At 26.3% G+C, this 25,020-nt stretch overlaps 1 protein-coding gene across 2 annotated transcripts; it reads left to right on the top strand.

The window, feature by feature from the left end:
- The first annotated feature begins 503 nt into the window (after window positions 1-503).
- LOC145835601 (protein N-lysine methyltransferase METTL21A-like) lies at window positions 504-2,695 on the top strand. Of its 2 annotated transcripts, XM_082943270.1 has the most exons (3): window positions 504-585; window positions 696-901; window positions 1,152-2,695. In XM_082943270.1, exons 2-3 carry the CDS (start codon window positions 710-712, stop codon window positions 1,653-1,655), a joined length of 696 nt encoding a protein of 231 aa, XP_082799396.1. In that variant the 5' UTR covers window positions 504-585; window positions 696-709; the 3' UTR covers window positions 1,656-2,695. The 2 variants fall into 2 exon arrangements, with proteins under 2 accessions (XP_082799396.1, XP_082799395.1); XM_082943269.1 differs by lacking the exon at window positions 504-585 and having other exon boundaries at window positions 662-901.
- The last annotated feature ends 22,325 nt before the right edge of the window (window positions 2,696-25,020 follow it).

The following is a 25,020-nucleotide window of genomic DNA, read 5'->3' as shown; positions in this document are numbered from 1 at the left end:
ATTGTAAGTTTTTTGGGTGCAGTACAACAGATTGCAGTAGTTTTAACTATTTCAGAGTTCCCACTCGCCTTAACTTCTTTTGGTTTTACTTGGGTTTTGCAAATTTACAAAAAAAATTGAAACATTAAAAAAAAAATCACTTGATTTTACTGTTTTTGCTTAGTGTTGAACAAATTTTTAATCAAATAATTGGTATGTTTTTGAATTTAATTTATTTTGTGAATAGTATACAAGCCATGAAGATTATGAGTTTATAATCAAAGCAATAAGTGTTCAAAATTGATAACATAAAAAAAATGTAAAATATTTTTTTTAATTCTGCAGTTGAATATAGTACAAAGTTTCATTTAATGAGCTCATGAGTTATAAAAGTTCAAGGTTTAAATATGTACCAACATTTTTTTTTGAAGTTTATCTACATTATATTCCTTTTCAATTACTTAAGTATTTGTTTTATGAATATATATAAAATAAAAAATTAAACAAAAAGTAATTTAGATATAAAAAAAACAGAATAAATACAAATTGTCTTGTACAGTTTCAGTTTTAATGGCAACAGCTTGAGGTCAATCAAAAAAAGTTTAGGTTCGTATTTCTTATTCATAACTATTTAATCAGTCAATATTTTAATACAGTTGTTACCTTTCTTTTTACAGAATGTTTTCATAATATACCTATGTTCGTATTGCTTTTAGTAACTACACTAGTGATGGGTGTCAATTGTGAAGAAGTTTGCTCAAATTTATCAGGTAGCTGCAATGCTTTGGTATTGTATGAAGAAAACAAGCCATTGGCAGAGTTCTACAAAAAAGTGAAAAAGTTTAGTTTTACCAGTGTAGGAGAAATAAAAATACTTCAGGAATATGACAATCATGGTGTGGCTGGCGTTGTTTGGGAAGGAGTTAGTTTTATAAGTATAAGTTTTAGCATACAAAAAAAGTTAAAGAAATAATGTTTGTTTTAAAAGATAAAATTTAGTATTTGTAATACAAATTACTCAAAAACTAAATACATTAAAATATTAAATTTATAAAAAATTTTTTTTTTTATAAATGTTATGTGTATTTAAAAGATACTCATGGTTAGGAAAAAAAAAAATTAATAAAAAAACTTTCGATAGCAACTCAGTTGTTAAAAAATATATCCCACAGGCAACTGTTTTAGGAGAATATCTGGCAAAAAAAGGTAGTCTTAAAGGCTCAAAGGTGTTAGAGTTGGGAGCTGGAACTGGCCTTGCAGGCATTGTGGCCTCTAAACTAGGTGCTGAAGTTACACTTACTGATTTAAAGAAAAACTTGGGCATTTTGAAAAGAAACATTGATGTAAACTTTAACTCAACTAAACCAATGCTGTTGGTGAAGGAGCTTGAATGGAATATTAACTTGGAAAATTTTTCTCACCACACTTATAATCTTATAATAGGAGCAGACATAATATATAGTGTGGATACGTTTCGAAGCTTATTAAAAACAATTTACTATTTTCTTTCTGGTAATAAAACTGACAATCCTCCTAAAATAGTTTTGTCATCAAAACTTCGGTATGACAGAGTTGAAACATTTAATAGAATGGCTGAAAAACTATACAACTTAAAGTCTAAACTGTTGTTTTTTGAACCTATTTCTCAAGTGAAAATTTATGAAATTTCTTTATAAAATTGTAGTTTTTTGACAAAATTTTCACAAGCTTTTACTTAAGAAAAATGTTTAAAAATTAAACTAAAATTTAATTTGCTGTGTTCTATTTAGTTTTTGTACTTTTATTAATATTGAAAAATGAAACTTTTTTAATTTTAAGGAATTTCTGATTAAAGGTTTTTCCTAAAATTTTAATTAATGAATTTTTAAAGTTGCCATGGTATTACGGAGTACAGTATTTTTTTTAGATTGTGATCATGACTAAAATGAGTAATGAAAATGTACAATTTAAAAAGAAAAGTGCTAATAAGAACACTAAATAGTATATAAAATGCAATGACTTTTTTGTTTTCAGTTTGTAGTTATAAAAGCTTAGTCAGACACATTTTCAAAATAAACATTCCAAATAAAGTTAAAACATAATGTTTAGCTTTCTATAAGTATATATCTAATAACATCCTATAAGCACTTTGTGGAATAATCTATTACTATGATTTAAATAAGACACTTTTTTATTCAGTATTTAGAACTCTTTTTTTTATTGAATTATGTTGACTATGCTGTATAACATAAAAACAAGTTGCTATACAAAATTAAGTTTTAGTAATTGTAAAGTGATTTCATATTTAAGTACATTATGCAAAAGATTCCAGAATTTTAAAGTAAAAAACTAAAACTCTATCTTCATTTTTAGAATAATTTGTATTCTTAAAATTTTAAGCCTATAACAATTTGGATCAATTATAAAACTGTGTTTACTTTTCTATTAGAGGTGATAAATAAAAAAGTTCAAAACTAGTGACGCTTCCTGAACTGTAAAATTACTTAGCAACGATTTAAATTCTCATGGTTTTTTGTGTTGTAAAGTTTGTATTAATAACTACGCATATTTTATCTTTTTAGTTGATTCTTATATCGCTGCTAACAAATTAAGACCTTTAAAAACCCATTTTGTTAGTTTTTAAAAACTTTAATTCTGCTTAAGCCAACTAAAATTTTATTTTTCAGTGGAAGTGCTAATTCATAAGTACAATACTTTTGCATAATATATATTAAAAGAACAGATTTAAGAGTCGTATTTGTTTTATAAAACATTTTATGTATTTGATTTTTAAATTAACATAAATAACTGAATCTGATCTTTTGATAAAAGTAAAATAAGTCAACAAAAATCATCCAAAAAATTGCATTTATAGTATAAATTTTAGTATATATATGAAACCATAACCATTCACTCGAGTAATTATTAGCTAGAATTTTTGTTTTAGAATATGATTTAAATTTTTTTAAATTTTATTATTTTTAAAATATGAGGAAAAATTATCAAACTTAGCTTAGTATTTACAAAAGAGTATTAAAAAGACCTTATATACTATATCTTAATTAAGTATTAAAACTTGATTAGAATTTCAAATATTTTTGATTTTTAATAACATTTTATAATATAAAAACAAAAAATCAAGTTGATTTTTTTTCTAAGAATTGCAGATTTTTTTAATTAGAGTTGTTATAACTGGATTAGTTTATTTTAGTATGTTAAAAACTTTTTTTTTTATATTTTAAATAGTTACAATGTTGCTAAAAAGGCTGAAATTTGATAATTTTGACTAAAAAACCTAGAATTTGAGAAATTTTGAAAAAACTTGAAAATACCTTAAATTTTAAATTACTTTTACATGTTAAGTTAAGAATTAACCTTTTAATTTTGACACAAAAAATCTACCATATAGATAAAAAAAAATTTGTCATCATCAAATATTTTTTTATTATAAAACTTACTTAAAGAAGGTTTAAGGTATATTTTTAATGTTGTTATACTACTTGACGCAGTTTTCAGTCATAAACTTTGCTTTGAACAAAAAATAAATCCAAAAACGTGTACTTTTGAAAAGATGGAAGAAATTCAGAAAACTTGAGAAAACTTCTCACAAAAATTTGACAACCTTGTAGTTAGTAACTAGGCCTTATAGTAATACATACCTAGGTTGAAAAAAAAGCAATAAATATAATTTCAGATAAAAAACCTTACTGTTTTTTCTTTTAATTTCCTAAATCCTTTTAATAATCAGTGTACTTTATGCATGTTACCTTTTAATTTTAAATGTTGTAAAGTTAAAGTATGCTTAGTATTTGCTTTTTAGCTTAAGTTTTTTGAAATGTGTTGTGGTTTAATTTTTCGTTTTGTCATTACAATCCAGTTGTACCACTAAAGTTTTTGTGAAAATATATTACTAGCCTAGAAAAATCGGAATCTTAATTGGTTTTTAAAGTAGGGTTCATTTTAATCATTAATTTGACGTATTTACCACTTATAATATAACTGAAGTAATACAAAAATACTTTAGTATTAGGATTAACCTTTTAAAGTTTGAGATATTACCTGCATGTTTATTGCTATATATTTATTCAAGGTTTCCAAAAAACCTGGAATCCTGGTAAAACCTGTAATTTAACAATTTAGGCTAAAAATAACTGGAAAACCTGTTATTTGAAAAAAACCTGAGTTTTGAACAAAAACCACTAAAAACCTCTAATTTTAAACAAATTTTACATGTTAAGTAGTATTATAAACTTATGGATTAGTATATAAAAATGATATTTTAATAAAAGTACTTAAAAAACAAAGAAGTATTTGTAATAGGTAAAAATCAATGCTACTAAATTACTAAACATTTATTGATTGACTGAATTGTAGTATTTATAAATAGTTTTTAGAATTATTGACCTAAAATACAAAGTTATAATTCAATTTTATATAATTTGAGTTTTTAGAACGGAAATAGCTAAATATATTTTTTAAGTTGCGGATAATCATAATAAAACAATATTTAAACGACAACATAACACCATTCTACAAACATATATTACAGTTTACACAGTTGTACAAATAATATAATTAGCATAAGTTAATCTGCTAAAGCATAGATAGGAAGTTAAAAAATTGTAAACATCACAAAACAAGACTTAAAATTGTCCACTTATTAGTTTTTAAAATGTGACAAACTAAATATTTAAACTGAAATTATACTTGATATATAATTTTTTTTGAACCACGTTACTTTAAAGTTACTTTTGCTGTTGTTACCAAAAGTTAGTAATTGAAAATTTAAAACTTATTTTATACACAACTGTTTCCATATTTTAAGTAAGGATCACATTCAAAAAGTTATATCCAACTTATCTGTTTATATACTAGATTAGAAGAAATAAAAATGCTTCCATATACTCGTTAGCTTTTAATTTACAACTGAAAAAGCGGAGAATAATAAAACTTATAACGAAAAACGTTACCCCAGTCTGTTTTAACATTGTAGTAGTTTTAAGTATTGATTAAAGCTTAATATTATTAGCTTGGATAAGTTATTGCTTTAAATGATAATATAGCTTGTAAAATACTAAATTTAAACTAAAGAAGATTTCATAACATAATGTATTTTTAGAAGTATCAATTCTAGTATTACAATTAAATTATGACTGTCCGCTATTTTTAAATAACCTAATGTTTTCTTGATGCTTACATATTATTTTTTTTTAATTGTCCTTTAAACATAGTTAGTTATTGTCTGTTATAATATCGTTTTAAACCTAATTAAATTAATTATACTTTTTTTTCAAAAAAAAAAAGATTATGTACTACGATAGCTAAACTAAATTTATCATAACTATTAACGAAGTTTATGTAAAGCTTAAAGTAAACTTTGTGTTTTTATCGTTTTCTAGTTATTAGTTTTCGTTCTTACAAACAGTAAACAAAAATGTATATTTTGATATTAAATAACAGATACTACCGTTTATAAAAATTCTATAAAACAATTAATCCAATTTGGTCAGTAGTAAATTTCCAAGGTAACTTGTTTATGCTAAAGTATGTTTCTTACAGTATTGTTAGGCTAGTCTAATTTTAAACAGTGAGTTATACTTTTATCTTTTAAAAACATAAGTTACAGGTAACTTTTTTAATGAAAAGATTAGCACAAATTGTAAGAAAAAATTTGAAGATACATGACTTCAAGCAGGGACATGTCGGAAACTGTGGACTCATCGCGTCTCTGGCAGCACTTTCACGTCGACCCGAGTTTTTGAAAGAAATAGCTCCGCAAATTATCAACGCGAGAAACGATAAAAAGTTTCAATTCAGAATTTTCAGTCGAGGAAATCCGATAAAAGTTTCTGTCGACGAAAATCTTCCGTTGGATGATGCTAAATCGTTAATTTATGCAGGATCCGCAAGAAGCAGCAAGTTTCGTTTGGCATCGTATTTTGAAAAGGCTTTTGTCAAAAAAGCATGCTTCAACTCCTACAAAAATAGCTGTAAAACAGATCCTATATATGCGCTTACATCATTTAGCAACTGTATGTGTGTAAGACGCGTTTGGAGTGAAGATCATTCAAAACAAAGCTTGTTTGACTTTATAGAGTCTGAAGTTAACAATAACAGTTCACTCGTATTAACAATAAACCCAGATCTAAGTTACGCGCCAGAGAAACAAATACTCTCTCCACATGCTTATACTGTTATTGATTATGACTGTCATTACAAAGCTGTGAAGTTATATGAGCCTAATTGCAGTCCAAACATGTGTGTGTCAGATGAAAAGCTGCCTGATTCACTCACAATTAACGCCTATGCAGCTAAAGGGGAGCTTTGGGTCTCACTTGATCAGTTGGAAAAACGCTACGTAGCTATTGCGTGCTTGCTTCCTAAAGACATGTACAAAACAATCTTCCATTTAAATGAACAATCAGACTTTTGTTTTGTCGATAAAACTACTAGAAAAGCAGCTTGGAAGGTTTCTATAAAAGAGCCATCGACATTTCTTATTAACTTCTTTACTTTTTCACACTTTTTGAAAGCCGTCTGTCTGAGGGTTTTTACCGATGATTCTGATAAACAGGAGCAGGATTTATATTCGAAGAACGGTTTGAATTGTATGCATCATAAAGATAAAGACATTGGACTTGAAAAATCCAGCACTTTTCAGGAGTTTGAACTAAGTCCAAACAATTACGAGTTTGTTTTTACTTTCCAGCTATCAGACGAAGACTTAGAAGACAAACTAGACGATTTCTTTCTTAAAATTGGATGTACGTCGAAATGCAACTTTAGTTAGTAAACGCTAACATAAAGCTAATTGAGAATACTAAGACTTCTTAAGATATTCTAAAGATCTTTAGTAGTAACAAGTTTAGCTGTAACAATACGTAGTCAAATTTTATAAGAAACAGTCTTTTCTTGTTGTTTTTTTAAAGCATGCTAGACAAAAAAGTTTCGATATTTATAATAAAGGAAATAGATATAATTTACTTATAATTTGTTTGTGGTTATTTAACTTAACAAAACTTTTTATATATACTAACTCAATTAGCAGTAATCATGTAAAATATTGTCCTAAGTAATTATACACATTTTTATGAAGAGATTAGCTTAGTAAAACTATTATCTATAAAAAGTTTAAAAATGAAACTTTTCATGTTTTAATATTCTAAAGCTTTGTTCGACTTTAATAACTTAACTAATCTAGAAAGAAAAGTTGTAAAGAGTGGACCAGACTTAATAAAAAGCACAGTTTTATTGTTTTTAGTATTAAAATATCCTCGATAGTAAGATTTAAAGTGCTGTTCTAATTAGTTTTAACCCCAAACCCTAAAAGTTTTTAACACCAAACACAGTTCTTTTTACCAAGTCCGGAGTGACAGATCTTAAGCATACTTAGTTAAGTGAGGAGCGTAACTAATCTCGTAAAGAGAATTGCAGCTTATAAAGATTAACGAAACACGTTTACTGAAAACAGGTCTCTGCGGATCATTTAAAATAATAAAAGTCGAAAGTTCATTAAGAACTACAATAATGTTTAATAAAAGCATTTTAAATATGTTAAACACACTAAACGAAATAAAATAACATAGGCAACAGTTTGTTTACACACAAAAAAAGCATATCTGTAAGTTTATATTAGAAACCACTTAAAAACTTCTTTTACTGCATTAATTGCTTTTTGTGAAAAGCAATTGCTAGCTTAAAAATTTTGATTAATAAAAGCAGCATGCTGATAAATTGATTCGTGGTAATTTTGCTTCCTTCCTCCTTCTTAATATATTTTTTCTATTGGTTTAAAGTTCACTGAAAACTGATGATTTTGTAATCAACTATTTATTTTTTACTTTTTTCAATGACTTATAACAGTTTTTAACAGCCTTAAACTAGTAAAGGACCGAAAAATCTTTCCAATCCACTCGTAAAATCAACGAAATAAATTAGAAAATCGTTAAAAATAAAACTTTTGTATAATATCATCAGATAAATTTAGTGTTTACTAAAAATCTTATTAAGAGAACTTTTTAATACTGTTTGTATCAAATCTATACTTTAATTATTTTAAAATTTATTTTTATTTTAAAATTCGTTATTGGCCACAAGTTTCTAATACTGATTTTAACTTTAGAACTACATTTTGTCGCCCCCTGTTTTATAACGAAGTCGATTAAGTTAAAACAAAATAAAAAAATAATTTAAATTTGTTAAAATTTTCTATAAAACAAAAATAAAGGTTAAAAAAATTGTTTTTGGTTGTGATTTAGCTTTAATGTTCATAGATTTATAGTAGTCAGAGTCCAAAAAATAACTTGATTTGAAAAAAAGTGATTCATTAAATTGCTTGTTCCAAATATTTGTTGCTCTTTTCAAAAATGAAAAAAAATTTTTTGAATTCTATTAAGAAGATTAGAAACACCCAGTGTCTAAATCATAAATGTTTACTACAATAACCAGAAATGTTGATAAACTAAATCTATTAACTTTCTATTTATAAAACTATTTTAGATAATTGTAAATTCTCTTATTTAACAAAGAAATAGTGCTTAAATAAATAAATACATAAAAAATTATAATTTTATTGTATACGTGTCGTAGTATGTAATATTTTTTCCTTATTACACAAGTCTTTATTTTTTTAAGTTCGATATGTAACATGAATGTTATAAAATATGTAATGTAAAACAATAGAAATGCTTCTTCATAAAAAAAAAACTTTAAAATATTAAAAAAACTTTAAATTTTATTTATAAAAAAAAACTATTCAATTTTGCTTATTTCAACTATGCTTGTATACCAATGTTTACACCTGTATTAAAGTTAAAAATTAAACAAAGTCATTTAGTTTGATTACTTTTTAATTAAGCAGTTTTAATAAGTTGTTTAGAAAACGCAAGCATTTTTTTAAATAAATAAATCAAAAATCCTTACTAATAAACATTAAAACTTAAAAAAAATAATTTTAGTCTAACATGTTTTAAACTCTTTGAACTATTTTTTGGTGATTAAACAATATCGTCAAAAAATGTCTTAGTTTTTCTGTATGCAGCAGTTTAATTTAAAAAATTAAGCACAACTCCAGTTCATGTGACACTCTTATTGAATTTTGACATTAAAAACATCTTAGCTTTGCTGAAGATGAACGAATAGCCTAAACAAACTAAAATTTCTAAGTAATAGATTTAAAGATTAACTCCTTATACGTTTCACTAAAGACTAAATTTTTTTATAACCTTACTGCAATATTTTAAGGAAGCAACACCTTTACTTGGTTTGTAAGAAATTTATATCTAGGTTTCATTTGTGTTTTGAATAATTAAGGTTTTGTTTGTTAAGTCCTATTAAAACAACCATATAAATAAAATAAGGCTACATGACAAAAATAGTTTTAAATAATAATAAGTAAAACGAATTTTATAGTATGAAGTAAACACATTCCAAAACAAAACGTTTTAGTTTTTAAAAAACAGAAAAAAAAGCTTTTAGAAAAAAGTGAGTAAGAATAAATACGCATTTTTATGTTGTAAAAAAAATGAAGACATATATTTATACTCAATAAAATAATTAAATTTCAGAGACTGAATTAAAATGTAAATAGTCTTTTTAAAAGTATAAGGAACAAAAATCTGCAAACCTTTGACTTATGTTTACAAGCTTGAATAGTTTTAAGTTTTTGTACTTAGTTTTTTTTTGTAGGAGGTTTTTACTTGCCGATTAGCTAATCTTATTTTAAGCTTCTAGTTTTTCTAACGTGTTTACTTTTAGACGTATATAGCAAAAAAAAATTTTTAATTATATATAAAAAAATAACTTAACTTCTTTTCTAAAGTATTTATTAAAAAGTCTATTAAACTTGCAGTGATTAGAACAGGGTTTCCCAAAGTGGGCGATATCGCCCCCCTGGGGGCGATTTTAGTAAGTCGGGGGGCGATAATTAGTAAGGGGGCGAAAGGGTGGGCGATAACTAGTAAGGGGGCGAAAAGGGGGCGATTTTAAAATTTTGGGCTGTCATAAAATTTTTACTTTTTTTCTTGCTATGTTACTAGTTTTAGCTTGCTATCAAATATTTGACCCTGAAATATAACTTAAACAAAAAAAATTTTTTTTTTATGTAAAATATAGAAAAAAAAATCAAGTACTTATGACTCCTACTTTCAAGTAAATTACATATTTTCTTTTATATGTTTTCTTATTTGACAGTTACATAGATCATAGACGATCGGAATCCCTCTCACCACTTTATAACCTGACATATATGCTATTTGGGATCATAAATGGTTTGTAAAAATCTATGTTATCTATTATCAACTATCACCTCATGATATTTTCAATTGTTTTTTGAAAAGTCACTAAGTTAGACTGAGAAATAAAACTATACAGGGTTACCAATTTACCTAGAAACCTGGAAAAACCTGGAATTTGACTATTTAGGCAAAAAAAAAACCGTAAAAAATCTGGAATTATTAACAATTTCAACATATTATATAGTAAAATTCTGATTTGACACAAAAAGCTATCATATAGATAAAAATATGGATCCCTTTGAGGCAGATCTTTTTGAAGTAAACGACTTACAGGAAACCTTCTCAGACTTACAAACTAACCTTGAACTTAAAGTAAATTTTTCCAAAGAACGATATGAAAGCTTTTGGAATAACCAAAAAACAAGGCAAAAGTATCCAATCATTTGAGAGGAATTTAGATTGTTGTTTATAGTTATTCCTTCTAACTATGTTGTTGAAAAACTTTCAGTTCATTATCAACATCTTAAGCAAAAGGTCTAATCTAGATATTTGTAAAGGAGTTCGGATATTAAAAGTCTTTTTATAATAAAAAATTTATTAAGTTAAGTATTCTACAACAGGTTTGAATAATGCCTAATAAATGTTAATTACGGTAGACTTCGTCTTGAGTTCGCACTTTTTACCCAAAAAAAAATTGCAAAATTATATTTACTTAAATTTAATTTAAATAAAGTCTTTTACTAACTAAGTATTGATAAAACAAAAAATACATAATATTTGATATCTTATATAGATTTTTTTTTTAATGAATGTTCTTTTTAGGTTTTAGTTGATTTCATGTTTATTCATAACGCTATTGCATATAACATATTTAATTTTATCATTTTGTAAATAAAAATGTTATAATTTTTGAGTTTGCACTTTTTTATTTTGTTCAAAGTTCGATTTCAAGCGGAAGTCTACTGTATTTATTAAACGGCATATGTTTTAAATCTGTTAATAGTTTTATTTTGACCTGGTTAATTTTGTAGTTTATATTTGTCGTTTTATATTACACTAAAAGGTTTTATAGCGTAGTGATAAAAGTATTTGTTTGAAAGAAATTTATTTGACATATTTTTGTTACCACTTGTTTAATCTGTACAAATAAAAAAATCTTGATAATCATTAAATTTTTATTTCAAAAATTTTTTTTTGGTTTTAATAGAGTATAGATTTGAAGTCTCTATTTGAAATGACTTCAAATTTTTCATTTAAAAGATTCTTAAACTCAATTTTATTTTCTAACTTGATTTATTATTGTTAAAAAATCAATATATTAAGGAATTTTAAACTGTTAATAAAACTGTTTTTTGTTTTATCTTAAATTTTAATATATTAACAATTAGAATGTGTTGTTTATTATAATAGTTCAACACTAGCTTTTGGTTTTTCACTACTTCTGGTAAATTATTATAGGCTTATAACTAACGGCTTAATTAAGTTACTTAGTATTAACTTTTAAATGTCCGAAATTCTTTATATGAGAGATTATGAAAATTTCAAGTTTCAGTTAAGATTTCAGATCGGTAACGTACGGTTAAGATCAAGTCAAATTTCGTACCCCTAAATAACTTGAAAACTACTTGTGCAAAAAAAAAATTTTTTTGATACTTAATATTTTGAAATACACTTTCAACTTGGTTTTCAGATCATTATAGTATTTCCTAGATCACAATAATACTAAATCATTTTATTACAATTTTGATCGAATTTTTTGATTTTCTTATATGTTATTTTATTAAATTATTCAGCCCGCAATAACATTTTTTTAACGAGTTGAAACTAGAAAAGATTTTTAAGTAAATATGAATTGCTGGTTACAAAAGTTGTCCACCACTACCCTAAAAGTTTAATTAGTTTAAAAACAATTCATATTTAAATAGGATTGATTACAGATTACATAAGGCTTTTTAATAATCAAGTATTTTAATACACTTTACTGGGCGTATAAGAAAACAACTGTAACTTATTTTCTCAAGCCCTGTAAACTACTTTGAAAACAGCCACAAAAATGCTTGCATAAGAAACACTAGACTAAATTACATTTCAAACACAACTTTTTTGGCTCAAAAGTTTGTACTCAGGAGAAAAACTAATTTGTAAAATCGTAGGGTTGGGGGGCGATTATTTTTCAAATTTCTGAAAAGGGGGCGATTTAGTAAATGAGTTTGGGAAACCTTGGATTAGAAGTTTATTTTTATAAACCGTGACTCGGTAAGTTTTGTTATACATTCTATTGGCTTTTAAGCGTTAAAATTACGTACATATATATTTATTTTTATATAGTAAGTTTAAAAAGATATCAAGGCTGCAAACTTGACGTAATTTTATAACATTCATTAATATATAAACTAATATCAGTTTTTAATAAGCTTAAAAAAAGTTCAATAGTAAAAACTGCAATAAAACTTCTTAAAGTCAAGCAAATTTTAGTTAGACATTGAAGCTTTTACTAATGATAATTGTAAGTTAGGAATTCGTTAAGTTAATAATAAAAAGACAAATTTGTAATGTTAAGTTTTATTGATTAGAACTGCATATAGAAGTTGCAGACTTCTTCAATAAATATCTCAAAAGTTATGATAAGTGCTTAATGTAACCAGCTAAATGCAGTAACACTTTGATTTGATTCTAAAAAGTAGCAAAATTTTGAGTTTTAGAAAACAATACTCCTGAAAAAGAGTAATGCATTTTCTATACTTTTAAGATTAGCTTTAATAAAGTATGGTCATGTAACAAACTAGATCAAAAGGTTTAAAAAGATAAAATTATTTTATATACTTTAAAGTTCAAACTTTAAAAAAAGAAATGTACTATGTTTGTTGTTTCATAACATTTTGTAAAACTAAGTTTAAGACTAAAGAATCATTATTTAGAAAATATTTTTAAAGCAATAAAACACTACTTAAGTAAAATATATTTGTAAATGCTGGCTACCAGTTTTCGAATGAATTAAATTTAAAATAAAAATAATAATAAAAATAATAAAATAATTTCTGCAGTCTGAATTTTCTTAAAGTTTTACTACAAAATAACAAGTTTTGAAGATCCTGAGGAAAAACGAACTAAGTCGGCGGATGTAGTAGACAAGCAAAAACCCTTGATTATTCCGAATCGCGATGTTATTGATATTAGCAAAGATGAAGAGGGCAAGCAAAAACCCTTGATCATTCCGAATCGCGATGTAATTGATATTAGCAAAGATGAAGAGGGCAAGCAAAAACCCTTGATTATTCCTAATCGCGATGTTATTGATGTTAGCAAAGATGAAAAGGGCAAGCAAAAACCCTTGATTATTCCGAATCGCGATGTAATTGATATTAGCTAAGATGAAGAGGGCAAGCAAAAACCCTTGATCATTCCGAATCGCGATGTAATTGATATTAGCAAAGATGAAGAGGGCAATTAAAACCCTTGATTATTCCGAATCGCGATGTATTTGATGTTAGCAAAGATGAAGAGGGCAAGCAAAAACCCTTGATCATTCCGAATCGCAATGTAATTGATGTTAGCAAAGATGAAGAGGGCAAGCAAAAACCCATGATCATTCCGAATCGCGATGTAATTGATGTTAGCAAAGATGAAGAGGGAAAGCAAAAACTTTTGAAAATTACTCCAGTAAACCTCCCTAAAGGGAATGCTAATTTGAAGCTCCTCGGAGATGTTACAAAGATACTAAAGAAATTTAAATAGAGTGTATTTTGTTGACCTCTTTCTTATTTTTGTTACTTTTATTTGCTTTAGTTTCATTTTCAATGTTTATGTTAAAATTTTCTACATTTTGTTCTTGTTCAATTTCAAATAATTTTTTCTTATAATAAAGTTTAGCTCAATAAACCTGATTTATTTATGTAATTTATTAAAGCTTCTTCATTTTTTACCAACACATCCGTCAAAAATTTAACTAAGCTTTATAAAATGTGTACATTTAAACTAAATTATTAAAAACTTTGTCTAGTTTATTTTGAGAAACCTCACTTGTTTTGTTTAATATGCAGTAAATACATAATGAAATTGTCAAGTTTGAAAAATAATGACCAAAAAGTCCAACCTCATTTACATAAGTATAAGTATTTAGAATCTTTGTATTTAATATCTTGCTAGTATGTATTTACTGTAAACTTATTACTTTCGATTCTAGTCTAAGAAGTTATAACTTACGACTATAAATAGATTTAGTTTATTTAGTTTAAAGCGTTGTTAAATGTATTACTTATTGAAAAAGCATTAGGTAAAAAATTACTGTGCAAGTACATCGTATGGTGAAAATACTTCTGTACTATGCTTGTTTATTCTTTTATACTTGATAAGTAACATAAGATATAACAGCTTGTGCTATCTTGTTTACAAACAGTAATTTGATGAAAAAACTGTAATTTTCATGTATTTAAACTCCGTTTATTTTGCACAAACCATTTTCAAAACAAATATGTATAACTTTTTACAAATTAAGAGTTCCAGAATTAGAGATACCAACTTTATTGTTAATAAATAATTCCAATACAACCTTTGTTTTTATTCACATAGTTCTAAAAGTTTCTTTTTGTAGTGATACTGAAACATATTTACAACCAAACTTTGAAATATTTAGATAAGACTTTTAAATACTATTTCTTCTTTTAATACCTCAAAAAGTACATGAATATTAAAAAAACTTAATACAAAAAAAATATATAACTCTAAAGTTACGAGTTTATAGTTTTTAACCTATCGAATTGTATTTTTTTTAAATAAATTTTAATTAGTTTTACCGAACGTTTGGATCTTTAGTTTCTTTTATAAAAATTTTCATGTAGACTTCCTATCCTTTATACGCTTATCAAAAAAAAATTGCATTTATAAACCACAGAGGCTTTGTTTTTAATAAAGAACTCTTTCCTAAAAATAAAAAACTTTATTTAGCACTTAAAAGAAAAAATCCTACTTAATAGTACTTTTATAAAATGGTTTTGAAGTTTTTAAGTCTGCTTTTTTGCCGTCACGTTGTTTTAGTATCAGTTATAAAACATAAAACTTATTGTAAGACTAGTATATGTGTAAGGCCTACGCATGTTGTAAAGATTTTTGATTAATTATACGAAATTCTAGTAGACATAAAGTACAGTAATTGTAGTTACATAACTTTTATACTTAGTTATTCAAACGAAGCTTAAAACTTGCTATTTTTCAAGTTCAACTGCATATAAAACATTTTATTTAATATAAGAGAGTATAGTAGTTGTTTCAATCTAAGAAGTACATTGGGGTAGGAGTCTAATATGCACGAAGGGACACTTTTGCACTATATGCCAAATATGCAGGAAGACGCTTTTGCACGAAGGGACATTTTTGCACGAAGAAACTTTTGCAACTCGTCAATTTTGCTCAAGGGGTCACTTTTGCACAAAGGGTCAATTTTTCTCAAAAAACATTTTTGCCTAGGTTGATTTTCTTTTTACTTTAATTTTTGTTGATTTTTTTTCTAACACTATTACCTCTAACCCATACCCACAGTCGATTTTTTTTCATAAATTTATCTTTTTACTTCTTCTTTTCTTGTTTGTTTTTATGTTTTTATTTACTTTTATTTGATTTAATTTCTACTCTCGTGCAAAAATGAGCGTTATTAAATGATGAAGAGAACATTACGTCAGATGAGGATGATCCAATCAATATAATTTAAGATAGCTTAAGCTTACAGACTAGTTTGAGTCTTAATAAAATTTACACAAAGTCAGCAATTCTATAAGAAGAGCTGTCTTCGGCAGAAGACAAGGTAACATCCATAGGTAACTTTAATATGCATTATAAGTAAGTTATAGGTAAAGCTACAGAAGCTTTTAAAAACTTTCTAAACATTTGGAAAAAAATTAGCGATCAACAAAAAATGTCTGCTAAATCCAAACGACAAGCTCCACTAACAGACATGTTTTCAAAAGCATCTAGTTCTAAATAAATTTCTGTTGAAATGTTCTTTATTTTCATAAACTTTGCTTTTATAATTTATATTTCAACTATGAAGTATGTAAGTGTCGATGGCAGCATTCTTTATTTTCCTTAGTATCCCTTTTTATACACTGATTACATTAATGTTGCAATCATTTGGTATGTAAATATTAATTGCACTGTTCATTATTTTGATTAATTTAAAGTTTTTATGAATTTTTAAGTATTTTTAATTTCGATGTTTTAATCATGGGGTATGCAAAGTTAAATTGCATTATTCGTTATTTTCGTTAAATAAGTTAATATTAATCTACTTGTTTTAAATATTGAGTTTTATATACAATTTTTTATAAAAAAATTATCTGGTTTATTTAGCTTTAATTTATTTAAAATGAATACGAAATAGCTTATTTTTAAATATAATATTTTTGTATTACCAATTTTAGATTTTTTTTTTACTTTCAATGTAAAAAAACATATTGAACACAGCGTTTTCGGCTGAAAGGTGCGTACCATACCAGCAGTTCGTACCTAGGTGGCAGGTTACTACACTTGTTTCAAGTTACTAACATTGAATGAGTTAATTTTAAAATATTAAAGACTAACCCTCACTTTTGTAATTAATGATAGTATGTAATCAATCTCATTTATAAACAAGATAAAACACTAATGATGCATAAAAAGAAAAAAAATCCTGCATCGATGAATCAGAACATAAAAACTTTAATAAAAATATAATTGACTTTAACAACAAAACAACTTGAAACTAGCTAGAAACTAGCTTGTAATTTAGATTAATAAATAAGATAAAGTTTAGAGAAGTTTAATAAACACAATTTTGTTACTTATATCTCACCTTAAGTACATACGGTTTATATTAAAATCATCTTAAGTTGAGGGTAATAAAACAATTTATCTTATTAGCAAACAGAAATGGGTTTATACTACAAAAAACTTTAAATGTTTGCTTAAAATAAAAACATAAATAAATATAAGTATAAGTTAGAATTTAGCAAACACTGCCGTTCCTAAAACTGTATTTGCTAATTTAGATGTGGTGATTTTGAATTATTTATAAGAAAAAAGGTTGAGTATATTAGATCCAAGATTTTATGTAATATAAATATAAGTAGCAAGTTGTTTGTTTGCCTTTTTTATACACTTTTGTTATACTAGTCATTTTTCTAACATATGTTTTTAAATAGTTTTTCATAAAGTGTTTTTACGAAAACTGTAAATACAAACAATTAACAATTTTTCTTTGCCAAAGCCTTATACTTTTGAGCAGTGATCAAAATGGTGTTTATTAAATAAAACATTAAAATTTTAATGTACGGGTTATAAGTATTTAAAGTGTTTTATTAACGAATTTTTTTAGAATGAAATTCTCTTAAAGACTTTAATTGTAACAGATAAAAGAAAAGTTGTAGCTGCGTATAGCTTAAACAAACACAACACACAACCATTTTAAGAAACACACTTAAGTGATACATGATATATTGCTTAACTGATAGTATCTGTTTTATATAAGTCTTATAAAGCAAGTCAGTTTTATTATTTTTGTTTTAATCATTACCATCCCAAAAAGTACATTTATTACAAAACATCAATAATTATTTTTTTCGAAATAAAAAACAAATATTCTTTTACTTTTGTACTTTTAAAAACTTAAGGTCATATGTTTATAAAAACGATTTTTCACTAAAAAAAAAATTTAACTAATCATCACAAAAAAACAAAAAAATTCAAAATTAAAAACCTATTCGGTCGATGACCGGTTCGCGGTCTCCTTCCCGTTGTGTACCAACCTCGTGGACCACGGAACCGGGTTCCTGAACGCCCAGTGCGCCATGCACGCGCCCTCCGCCTCCTCCAGCAACCCCCTTATCCTGCTCTCGCTTTCGGGACTTTCCACGATGACGTGCGACTCCACCACGTCGCACTTCCCCCTCGTCTCGCACCCGTGGTCGCGCATGTGGCCCAGGTTGGTGCTGAACAGGATCCTCTGCTCCAGCTTAAGCGACTTCACGTCGATCTTCCTCGCGTTGAGGATGTCGCTGAGGTGGGTCATGAGGCAGAGGCCGACGCCGGCGGACAGGTAGGCGAGGGGCGGGGGCGCGGTGTCGTCGCCAACCGGCTTGTTTTCGTCGCAGAAGAGCGTCCAGGAGCTGAAGCCGGGCAGGTTGACTTCGACGACGGCCGTCCTCTTGCTCCTCTCCTTCGCCTCCGCCGTCATGTTCACCTCGATCTGGTACGGGTCGGGGTGGCGCGCCTTGACGAACTTGGACTTTTTGTACTGCGTCAGCCGGGGTTCTTCCTTGCTGATCTCGCCCACCAAGGTAGCTTCGTTTCTGGTTTGCTGGTAGATCCGCGGTGAATAGTTTGTTAGCTTCCTGCTCAATCTTGAAAATGATGAGACTTTTGAGAACATTTTAGTTGATAATCTTTTTTTTTAGTTCTAAAAAGTTAAACTAGCTTTTTTTTTTTCTAAAGATACTTCAATAATTTTTTATTTTAACAATTATTCAATTTTAACATTAAACTAACTTTACTTAAAAAAAAAATTCAAAAACTTTTGATTTTAAGAATAAGTATAAACAACTTGCTTTTGGGAAGTACTTAGACTTTTTAATGACTAAACTAAATTTAACAAAATATTTTGACTAAATTGTTAGACTCTAATATATAATTTTCAAATCACTCCGACTAGTTACTAGTATAACAACTAAATAAGATACAGCTTTAAAAGTAAATTAACTTTGAATTTCGTCATACTATTATAAAGTTTTATATATTCTCGTTAACATTATCGTTTTTAAAGAGTTTAGCAGTTAAACGAAATCTGAACTGCTTTAAATTAAAGGTTCAGATTAAATCTTTTGGTTAAATTTTGGTCAGAAACAAAAATTAAACACATAGGCAAAAAAAAACATAAAGACATAAAAAAAGCAATTAAAAAAAAATTAAATTTTTTTATTGTAAATCAGTCGTTTGTTAACTTTAACTTTCTGTTTAGTTATATGAAACAAAACGTTAACACAGATATTCAATAAGTAATAACATAGATTTGTTTAAATTAGTTTAAAAATTAACTAAAGATAAAATTCATCTAAAGCTGCAAAGTTAAACGACATATTAGTATTAAACATTCTGATCTTTAACGATTAAACGAATGTTAAGTTTAAATAGTTTTTAAGCACACTTAAAAGCAATTAAAAGTATATTCACAACTACATGCCGCACACCAATACCAACAATAATTGCAGTGCACAACCTATTTAATATTTAACTTTTATAATTATGACATAAAAGTAAACAGCTTTTTACCGTGATCAAGTTATACTTTTCTAGTACAACCTTTTTGTTCATTTATATAAATTACTAAGTTTTCCACATTATCTATAACAAGCAACTTTCGTATATGAGAAAAACTTTTTAAAATTGTTTACTTTTTTTTTTATAAATTGTATTTTTGGTCATAAAGGTTTTATTGGTTTTATTTTTATTTCAATTGTGTTTTGCTTTTGTTGAACAATAATAAAAATTATTATGTTATAGAATTCCTTTGAAATTAATAAAATTATGTGTAACTTTACTTCTTTAAAAACTTTAAAACTTTTGACTTAGCATTGATCAATGAAATTCGAGTATAAAAAACACGTCTTCAGTTTTTTATTTGTTTTACGAACTTAACATCATAACTTTTTAAGAAAAAAGTTTTAAAACCAAACAAACTTTATTACGTTTACTTTCTGACTAGAAAAAATCAGCAATTAGTATTTCATACTTATTGTTTTTAATTTAAGATACTTTATAAATATATTCTAATCACCTTTAAGTGTTATGACACATAGAAATTGTCTAAATTAAAATAAATTATTACGTAAAGGAATTTATTGTTTTTGTACATTAAGTAAGAATAAATAGAATTTGACAGACAAACATAGTTGTAGTAATGATATGCTTTTTCAATTGTATAACACATCCGATTAGTTTCATCTGATAATAAACAATTGTATCATTTTAGATAAAGTAATAAACATACAAAACAAGTATTTTAATACAATATAGCACTTTAATTAATTGTTTTTGAAAACACTTAATATAAAATTCAAAGCTACCTAGTTGCTTTGAAAAAATAATTAGAATAATTTTCAGTTAACTTTTAGACATGTTTTTGGTTTCATACTACTGATTGAGTAAAAAACATATTATGTTAAGTCTAATTAGCATAAAGTAATATAAAATTTCTGTAAAAAAAACAAGTAAAAAAAGAGTTTTTAATTAAAGTAGGTTTAGTTAATAAAACTTTGTCTACCTTATCAAAAAAAAATCTTCATGTAAAGTTTTTGTGTTTTTTGATTATTTTTAACTTTGTAAGTTTGAGAAATTTTTGGCTAATTTTTGATGGCAACAAACTATCTTTATATATTCGTTGGTTCGATTGTTTATAATATACCGTTTTGAAAATTATTTATTTTTATTATTACCTGTTTAGGTGCTGTTATCATTCTTAAGACAAAAAAAGTTTAAAGCAAATACAATATAACTTATTTAGGCTGAACAAACTGTATAATTTAATTTATTTTTATTTTCGTCTCGTAATAGTTGTTGTCACTCATAATATCTCATTTCTTGGTACTTACTAATTTAACAATACATTTTACTCACTTTATAAAAACTTTAATTGAATAAATATAAATATACATATACATTTCTTTTAGTTACTCTTATTTATTAAAACAGTTAAATCTATACAGTTACTAACGTTTGAATATTGTAAAGGATTTGATATTTAAGTATTTATTTCTCATAAATACTGAAAAAAAAATATTTTATAAACTTTATTAAAGAACTTATTTATTTTGAACTCTGAAAAGAAGTTTTTTACACACGTAAATAAACTAGTTTGTCTTAGACTCTTAACTTTAAGTAAATTACTTTTTATCTAGAAATTTGCTTTAAGCATAAATTTTTTGTGATAGAAAGGGAAAATTCCTCTACATTATTTGTTTGCAATAATAATTTATTTACTTTCATTTAACTATCATAAACTTTTCTAAGTGTTTTTATTATAAAGTCTTAAATTTTGTTAACCTAGTTTGCTTGTTTATTTTATGTGCATAATTAGTTTATTTTTTACTCGTTCTGATTTATTTAGATCCAGACCCAAGTAATTTTATAGTTTGTAACTCACAGAAACTTTCCATCTAAAACAACACTAAATCTATAGCTTCTTTCAAATTTAAAAATAAAATTTACGATTAAGTCATTATAAAAGTTTTATATGATAGAAATTGTTTTTTAAGTTTTGTTTTATTAAAATATCTGAGTAAAATAATTTGTTCTTAAAAAATTGCAAACAATAGTAGTGTTTTAAAAATAAGTCTATACAAGTAATTGTTTTTAGATAAACTTTTGTAAATATTACAATTAGGCAAAAAACTATTTTTAGTTTACATAGTTTTACATAACAAATTGATTGAGACAAATGATGAAACCTGCGTTATCTGAGATTGTGAAAATTAAAATAAAAGTATTTCAAACTATTTTCATGACATTTAAAAACAAATATTTAACTTGTGAAACAATATTTTTAAAAGTGTGTTAAGTTCTTTATAACCATAATTTAAAACTTTTTCGTAACACATTCTGGTACAAATAAAAATGGGCGATAAGTTACTTAATTTCGTTTTACTTCAACTTTCTTTGAGAAATGTTTGGTGAAAAATCATTGCAGTTAAATGAGGAAAAAGCACCACTGATAGCAATGGCAACATTACAATCCGTGATTCCAGATATTTTTATCTGAGGTGTAGTACACAACCGGTTGTTAAACACTTTCGTTTCGCTCAATTCATTTCTTTTTATGCCATTGTTTTCTGGATTAGTTGTACCAAAATCGCTAGCAATAACCTCTGGAGCAGGTGGTTTATCGTTGCTATCTTTATCGTCCGAAGTACCAAAATCGCATTCAATAACTTCTGGCTCATTTTCAGGCTTAATTGGACCATAGATATCGCATGCAATAAACTCCGGTTTGTCTTTTAAATCATTAGTCATTATTGTTTCTTTTCTCTGGCCGCTAAACCCATCTAGCTCATGCGTTTTTCCGTTTACTGAAACTGAAAATTTCGAGTTACAGTTGTCATAGTTGTAAGGAGTAATAACATATTGTGGTTGGCATTCAGCAAAGTTTATTTCAATGCATGGGCTTGTATTGCAAATAAGATTGTTTTTGTTGCTAGCTGGTCCGCAACTAATTGTAACACATGGGTCAACAGAAGAGCTTCCAACTGCGATCGCGATGTTTGGATTGCAAGGAGCAACTACTTGACCACAAAATGGAGGAGCTATTGACAGTTTTTCTGGCTTATTTGATGAGCTATTTGGCTCACATTCTGGTACAAATGGTCTAATTGGTGGGTTAGTTGGTCCACAATCTGGTATAATTGGTCTAATTGGTGGATTAGTTGGTTCAAATTCTGGTATTACTGGTCTAGTTAGTGGATTAGTTGGTTCACATTCTGGTATAACTGGTCTAATTGGTGGATTAGTTGGTTCACATTCTGGTATTACTGGTCTAATTGGTAGATTAGTTGGTTCACATTCTGGTATAACTGGTCTAATTGGTGGATTAGTTGGTTCACATTCTGGTACAACTGGTCTAATTGGTGGATTAGTTGGCTCACAATCTGGTATAACTGGTCTAATTGGTGGGTTAGTTGGTCCACAATCTGGTATAACTGGTCTAATTGGTGGGTTAGTTGGTCCACAATCTGGTATAATTGGTCTAATTGGTGGGTTAATTGGTTCACATTCTGGTACAACTGGTCTAATCGGTAGATTAGTTGGTTCAAATTCTGGTATAACTGGTCTAATTGGTGGATTATTCGGTTCACATTCTGGTATAACTGGTCTAATTGGTGGGTTAGTTGGTTCACATTCTGGTATAACTGGTCGAGGTGGTGGGTTAGTCGGTCCGCAACCTGGTATACCTGGTCTAATTATTGGATAAGTTGGTCGGTTAGTTGGTCCACAATCTGGCCGATTTGGTGTATTCCTACCACCTCTTCTATTGCGAGAACTCATTTTTTAAAATTTTTGATAAAATCCAAAAGAGTACTACTTTAATACATCTGATTTTAAAAGCTTATTATAATTAAAAACGTCAGTAAATAGTATTTCAAGTTAAGATTACATTCTATTCGTAAATTACTTTTAAAAACACTAAGTTAACTTGTAGATTTTATATATATGTGAAAAATACAAAACATAACAAATTTAAACAAATAAATAAGTAAAGTAAAATAGCTAATAAAATTTTAATGCTTTCATTGTACTTTTCCTATTTAACACAATTACCATCAAAAAAATAACATTTTACTTTATTGTATCAGTAGTTATTAATATTTAATTAACGGACTTTAAATATATAATAATTATTCGCACTGTAGGGCTGTTAAGTTTTAATTCAATTCTAAAAAATGCAAGCTAAACAATTAACTGCAAGATATTTAAATTAAAAACATGGTAAAAAATAGGCTAAAATCCTTAACTTCATGAGTAAGTTAAAAAAAAACTCATAAGTAAAATAAAAAATTAATAAATAAAAACTTAGCTAAGATCATTTGTATGTCATATCAAAGTTTTTACACTAATGAAATTAATATAATTTTGAAACATACATTATATATATATATATATAGATATATATATATATATATATATATATCAATAATTAATATTAAAAATAATTCGAAATGGTAAATTTTATTTAATAGTTTTTGTTTTTTAGCCATAAACTATATGTAAATTAATGTTTTATTAAGAGCATTTCCAATATATCCGGAAAACTGATAATATAAGTATTTTTACCTAGCTGCTTTAAGTTTAGTATTAAGTCTTATTACTTCTACCTTTTAGATACTGAAGTATGAAGATTTATTAACTATTGTAGTGATTTGTTTTTATTTAAGATCATTGTAAAAAAAACATAAAAACTCAATAAACAAAAAGTTTAAATTTGATATAGAAATCTTTTAAAGACTTTTTATAAACAAATTAATTACGAAATCTTAAATTTTAACTGTTTTAAATGGTAAAAAAAAACATATATATGAATTATGAAGGCTCTTCTACGGAGTTATATAAATTTCCAATATTAGCCTCTTTAAATTTTTTATGTTTTTTTATTCTAAATAGACAAAGAAACGTCGTTAGTTAAATAATTTAAGGATATTATATCATAAATATCTTATATGCTTCAAGGTTCAACAGTTAATACTCAATACTATTACTAAAAATTAAATACCTTTTACTACTTTGTAGTTACTTTTTAATTTTTACAAAATTTACGTTTACAAATATTATAAATATTCATACTTTTTTATATTATGATCATGTGCAATTACTTAGAGTGAAAGTGACAACTCTACTTTTCAAAACTAAATAACTTAAAGATTTAAAATCGCTAAATATTAAGCAACTAAAAGTTTGAGACTATTTATACTAAAATTTTCAAATGAGAAACAGTCAAAATTAAAAATATCATTAACATACAACAGACTCATATCCTTCCTTTTGCGTAAATATATTGTTAATAAGCATATACTATTCAAATAGACCTGTGTTTCCTTTTAGTTACTTTACTAATTATTTTTCATAACAAAAGTTTAAGTTTTCTTTATTTTTTCTACAATTTATACAATATTAAATTTGTTCACTAGACAATAATAATAACAACAACAACACTGAAATGACCGTTTTACTATATTTTAAGTGACTACTCTAAAACTTTTAATTTCTAATAAATTGTTTCCAACTTATTTTTAAATATTCTTTTTTGGTATGTTTATCC

Source organism: Thalia democratica, chromosome 5, assembly GCF_965202585.1.
Source record: "Thalia democratica chromosome 5, ktThaDemo2.hap1.1, whole genome shotgun sequence".
Taxonomy (NCBI): Eukaryota; Metazoa; Chordata; class Thaliacea; order Salpida; family Salpidae; genus Thalia; species Thalia democratica.
This window is presented reverse-complemented; position numbering and strand designations above follow the sequence as displayed.